This window comes from Tenrec ecaudatus, chromosome 4, assembly GCF_050624435.1.
Source record: "Tenrec ecaudatus isolate mTenEca1 chromosome 4, mTenEca1.hap1, whole genome shotgun sequence".
In the NCBI taxonomy this organism is placed as follows: domain Eukaryota; kingdom Metazoa; phylum Chordata; class Mammalia; order Afrosoricida; family Tenrecidae; genus Tenrec; species Tenrec ecaudatus.
This window is the reverse complement of record NC_134533.1, coordinates 18,416,917-18,423,416: the sequence shown is the minus strand read 5'-3', so window position 1 is coordinate 18,423,416 and position 6,500 is coordinate 18,416,917. Positions and strand designations below refer to the sequence as shown.

Genomic DNA, 6,500 nt, shown 5'->3' with positions numbered 1-6,500 from the left:
CTTTCTCTTGCTAAAACTAAGCTGTTTGAGGAATTAATGACTCAGATGCAAAACAGGTCAAAAGAAGGTCTCTGCCTTCAGAAATGTATGGTCTCCTTCCTCCATACTGCCTAATTACTCCGCAGTTATCTCCGCCAAAGACGGAATCACACATGAATACGTCTATCTCGACCACTAGTCTATAATCTCTTTATAGGCAAGAATACGGTCTCACCTTGAGTACAGATTCCCACCACCTGGTGGCACCACCCTCAAAACTGTTATGGATATGACCACCATTGCCACATTTATTAAAAATTCAAATGTGTTGGAGTGAATTATTTCATGCAGATATGCTAGCCATGGGCTCTGTAACTCCCACCACATGAATTTTTACTGGTGGGTTAAGGCGGTGGTCCTCAGCCTTCCTAATGCTGTGACCCTTTCATACGGTTCCTCATGTGGTGGTCAACCCTAACCATAACATTATTTTTGTTGCTACTTCATAACTATAAATTTGCTACTGTTATGAATCATGATGTAAATATCTGAAATGAAGAATATATTTCGTTGTTACAAATTGAACGTAATTAAAGCATAGTGATCAATCACAGAAACAATATGCAACTATTGTCTAATATTTATTTCTGATGACAAATAAATGAAACTTTGTCTGGAAGCATGGTGTAGCATGGGTAACAGTCTTCACACCAGGTACTCAGATATGGGTGGACCTGCATGTGGGCGGACCTGCGTGGAGATGGATAGAGGAGCGGTGTCTCGGTTCCTAAGACCATCAGAAATATGTGTTTTCCAATGGTCTTAGGTGACCCCTGTGAAAAGTTCGTTCGACCCCCCCAAAGGGGTCATGACCCACAGGTTGAGAAATGCTGGGTGAGGGCAAGAGAAGACGCAGGAAGATACTCATGAAAGTACATGATTCAGCTGTGAGTCACTGTACTGAGTTCATTGTGATTGCTAACCTTTGGGATATGAAATGAACCATCACCACACTAGGAAGACAGTTACTGCGAGTGAGAAAGAAGAGCCAGGCGTGGAGCGCATGCTCTGGACCCCAGGACCCCAGGACTCGTGCCAATTTAACCCATTTGAACCCGATAACAATGTTGACACCAGAGAAGTGGCCGCAACAGAACCAGGAGACGGACTGGTGGTCTTCCCAGCCCAGTGACAGGCAAAGCTGGGTGCCTTTGGGCTTGAGGAGCGCAGTATCTCCAGGCACTTAATTAAGGAGCTAGATCTGCTGACCCATGGACCTAGAGCTGAGTACCTTCAGACCAAGGCTGACAGCTAAGTGACATTTCCTTTGGGCATTTATTGGCAACCATAAAAGGCTTTGTAACATTGCATTAGCAGGGCAGAGGCCAAGGATCAGAGAGAGGCCTGCCTGTGGACATGACTGAGAAGAGGCTGTCCTGGTCTGAAAATTTGCATCCCAAGCATGTGGAACTTATTAACTTCCTTAAGAAACCCCATAACCATGAGTAATATGAGGTTTCTGTGGCCATTGTAATGAACTGGTGAGCCCAATTGAAAAGTTGAAAATGTTCTAAGAGAAATGGTTAATGTTAATATTGGTAAGAAGATGGGGTTAGAGCTATGTCTAACCTCAGCCTTAAAGATTACTGTCTTGAAGTGTGAATTTCCCCTCTTGTATAGCGGGAGGACAGATGTCACTCCCTCTCCCTATGTCCCTTCTCTTGACACTGCTATCGATCACCTCTCTTTACACGACTATAGGTGATTCTGGTCTGGCCTTGGGACCTGGAATGAAACAAAATACCACGCAGATGCTTTCTCTCTCAAACGCATTACCGTTGAGTCCATTCCGATTCATAGCAACACTACAGGGCAGAGTAGAAGTGCTCCTGTGGGTTTCCAAGACTATACTTTGACAAGAGTAGAAAACCTTATCTTTCTTCCACAGAGTGGCTGGTGGTTCTGAACCGGTGACCTTAAGATTAGAAATCCAATGGGTAACCTATTAAGCCACCAGAACTCTCTCAGATGCTTTTCTCTGGATTATTTAATGCCAAGAAAGAGAACTAAGATTAAGGATAAGGAAGCCAACCCCGGGAGTTAAAACCCCTGGAAGCTAATTGGAGAAGCTAATTCCTACCCCTAAGCAAGGGCAGTTGAAACAGAGAGAATATGAAAAAAAAATAACTCTTTTTCTCTTACTTCCTCTGCGATCCTAGTGGCCAAACCCAGATGATATCTAGACACTAAAAGACTACTATTAGTTCAGTCCAGAAGGGCAAAACTCCACAAGAAAGCAGAGCTTTTGAACTGAGGTTAGACAACCATCACCACACACCTATATTATCTATAAATCCACAAACTCTCATGTCTTTGTAGTCTTATTTCCATTAAAAGAGTAATGCATGAGGCTTAGAATTAATAAATAGGGAGACCATGTTCACACTCAATTTACAGATCTTCCAATTATCCTTTCAGATCCAAAATATTCTCTTAAACCACACAGCTTTCCTTCCTACATATTGCAAGCAAGAGAACTTAGTATTTCATGAAGTTAAAAAAATATCAAGGCATTCAAGTAAATAAAAATTACATAATGAATCCTAATGCTTCTTGATTCTTAGGAGACTTGATTCCTTAATGACATTGGGGAGTGCGCAAAAATCATGTCTTCTTGAGGTTAAAATTATCAGAAAAATAAAAAATAATAATTGTTATGAGAGGAAATTTCTACTAGCAATAATTGTACCTTGGAGATTTGGTCCCAATGTGACACTTCCACTATAAAATCTTCATATCCATTCTCTGCCTGGGAAATCACCTTCCTTTCTCAGGTATTAGATTGTTTTTAGAATTTGTAATATAGAAATATGTCTTTTAATCTGTAAAAGTAAAAATGATGGGATAAAACTCTTTTTCTAATGAATTAGCAAATACCGTCGTACCAAAATACTTAGTAGTCATTCTGTAGCTCTTTTCATGGTATGGTTAGTTATGATTCTTGAGTGGAGGAAATGCTACACAATGGAAAGAGAAGTTGACCAAAGTGAGCTTTCATTCCATTACTAATTGCTAAATAGCAACATTCGGGAAAGCAGTATTTTAGTTACTATTGTGGCTGCGGCTATAGATTAGATAAAATTATTGTCTGAACTAAAACGAAAGAGATTCCACTTGAATGTTGGTTTTTACTCTAGATTAGACGTGGCTCTCATTTCACTCGATAACCACATTAGCTGCAAATTAGAAAGTGTGTACTTTAAAAAGTAGTGATCTGAATTAACTCCCTCGCATGACAACAATTGCTACTATTAGCCAAACTTTATGTAGAAGAACAAGTTGTATGAGCCCCCAGTGAAATGATTTTTTTAGAAAAAGAAGAACAGCGAAGAACAGAGAGCTGAACAGTGTGTCTACAGCCTGATAGAAAATAGAAACTCAACCACACTTAGTGCCGTGGAGTCTAGCAACCCAAGAGGAACACATGGAGGAGCCGGTATTCCCACCCTTGATGGCTAGCTCTCGGATACGAAGTACCTTGTGCTAAAAGCATGCCATCCTGGGCATCGTAGCAGAGATGCTGCAATACTGCCACACCTGAGTATCTATCCTTGAAGGAAGATAGACATGCTCACTTTGACTCTTCCCAAATATTGACAGATGCACTTTGTGATCTCGTAAGTACTGTGTCAGCTTTATAGGTAATATGTGCATTATTTGACTCTCAAATCTTTACATGCCTTAAATCACTTATGTTCATGTTATTACATTTTCATTGATTTAGCAAACAGGTAGTTTAAGGCACAGTGATAACTACATTATTACAATTGGGGTAACAAATTCTCAATATTTTTCTCATTACTACCAGCCCCTAAGAGAAAATTTTACACGTTATTTTTTCTAAGGTCCCTCCCTTAAGTATTTAAGCTGTGATTTATGAAGTATATATTTTAATTGAACTTTATATGTGAAACAGTAAGATTTACTTTCATCCCTCAAGAACCAATGTTCACACCCTTTGACCAAAACATACAAAATATAATAGAACCTAAAATCAAAATTTAGTGATAAGATATTTCGGTAATATGACAGCCAATTGAGGTTGATTAAAAAGGAGAAAATGGATGTAAATTGAAGAGTGAGTTAGCAGCTTGAACATAATCTTGGAATTGGAGGGATAGTAAAAGAGGTAGTTGACCAATCGGCCACACACCAGGTATCAATCCCATTTATTCCCAGGTTAATTCATCTATGCCTGATACATATGACTGTCAATGATGTATTTTAGATACTACATCAAAAACTATCATATAATGCACAAAATTACCATTTCAAAGAAGGAAATGTTTATGCTAATAGATATAAGAAAATGATAAGTGGAAATATAATAAAGAATTGTGAAAGCTACCATCTAAAAATATGACTGCCTAAACAAGGGGAACAGGTTCAAAACTTTGGGGGAAAATGGAATTAAGAGACAATGAAGTTTTTCCATGGACTTTTTAATGCCATACCATTGTGAACATTTGTTGTAATACAGATGGAGCCTTATATGCATATAAATTTATAAGTTCATATAAAATACATACAATGTAAATATCCATCACATGTGAATGAGGATATTTCTTTATGGCACATATAACTACACTTGAGAGAAGAGGAAAGGCCAAATTTTGGAGCAATGGATATATAAAAATCTAAAATCATTTTAAAATTTCATTTTTTTTAGCCCTCATAGAAGCCAAGAAAACACAATGTTAAGGAAAAACTACACGGACGTGACTGAGTTCATTCTCCTGGGACTGACAGACAGAGCTGAGCTGCAGCCCATCCTCTTTGTGGTATTTCTGGTGATTTACGTTATCACCGTGATTGGCAATACGACCATGATATTTTTAATAAGAAGAGACTCAAAATTGCACACGCCAATGTATTTCTTCCTCAGTCACCTCTCCTTTGTCGATCTCTGTTATGCCACAAATGTCACTCCACAGATGCTGGTGAATTTCTTATCAAAGAGAAAGACTATTTCTTTTATTGGTTGCTTTATGCAATTCCACTTTTTCATTGCCCTGGTGATCACAGATTATTATATGCTTACAGTGATGGCTTATGACCGCTACATGGTCATCTGCAAACCCTTGTTGTATGGTAGCAAAATGTCCAAGTGTGTCTGCATTTCTCTGGTCGCTGCTCCTTACTTCTATGGCTTTGCAAATGGCTTGGTGCAGACCATACTGATGCTGCGTCTGACCTTCTGTGGACCCAATGAGATCAACCACTTCTACTGTGCAGATCCACCACTCTTAGTCCTCGCCTGCTCAGATACGTCTGTCAAAGAGATGGCAATGTTTGTGGTGGCTGGATCCAACCTCACCTGCTCTCTCACTATTATCCTTGTCTCCTATCTTTTCATCTTTGCTGCCATCCTGAGAATTCGCTCTGCTGAAGGGAGGCGCAAAGCCTTCTCCACCTGTGGGTCCCATCTCACAGCTGTCACTGTCTTTTATGGGACTCTGTTCTGCATGTATCTGAGGCCCCCTTCTGAGGCCTCTGTAGAACAGGGGAAAATTGTTGCTGTGTTTTACATCTTTGTGAGTCCTATGTTGAACCCTTTGATCTACAGTCTGAGGAACAAAGATGTTAAAGCAGCAATCAGGAGAATTATCCAACAGAAATTATTTGCTAAGTAAAGGTAGGCAAAGTGGACACGGGGACATGTTATACCTTTATTACTTGTTCAATGAATCAACCTTTTTACTTTCCGTCACTGGGTGTTTTTGTCTTTTGTTTTCTTTCTTCATATAAAGGAACTTGGAAGAATATGTCAAACTATTTATGGATTTTATAGTGCAAGCTCATGAAGTGAACACACACACACACACAGACACACACACACACAGACATACACACACAGCAGCAGTAGCAAAAACAAGATAAACCACTTCTTGAAAATTCTATAAACTCTGATGATTGTACCCATAGTACAAATCCTCACACCAAATATGAAAGAGAGAAAACCACATGTTATGTCAATGACATGGAGCCCCTGGTGGTGTCAACAGCTTCACGCTGGCCAATTAGCCAATATGTCCGTGGTTCAAGTATATTCAGGAGCTCCTTCAAAGAAAGCCTAGACAATTGCTTTTTGAAAATTCATCCATTGAAAACCCTATGGAACACATTCTACTCTGACGCACATGGGGTCACCATCAGCCTGAAAACACTTTACCGCAACTGCTGTTAATTGTAAGCAATGGCAATACATTTTTTCAGTGTTTAATGATGTCCAAATTATTTTTAAGAACTTGTTTTCCCTCTCCTTTATTCAAATTACACAGCAGTGATCCTGGAGGTTCTCTGAAGACTGACTCTCTAAGAAACATCAGTAGATAGTATTACTGATCCACTGGCATTCTTCTCAGTCCGGATTTTCATAGGAAGGTCAAATTTCCTTGAGGTTCATTTCATTTTAAAACCAATATGTAGCTGTGCAGTATGTGATCTTTCTTTCCCCTCTT

The 6,500-nt window shown here is 39.4% G+C and overlaps 1 protein-coding gene across 1 annotated transcript; it reads left to right on the top strand.

The window, feature by feature from the left end:
* Positions 1-4,733: 4,733 nt before the first annotated feature.
* Positions 4,734-5,672, top strand: LOC142446379 (olfactory receptor 5M5-like). The gene has a single exon (XM_075548133.1). The coding sequence runs from the start codon at positions 4,734-4,736 to the stop codon at positions 5,670-5,672; it is 939 nt and encodes a 312-aa protein (XP_075404248.1).
* Positions 5,673-6,500: the final 828 nt, after the last annotated feature.

What these genes read in the sequence shown, in the direction of transcription:
- LOC142446379 (XM_075548133.1), top strand. Translation starts at nt 4,734, where the DNA reads ATGTTAAGGAAAAACTACACGGACGTGACTGAGTTCATTCTCCTGGGA.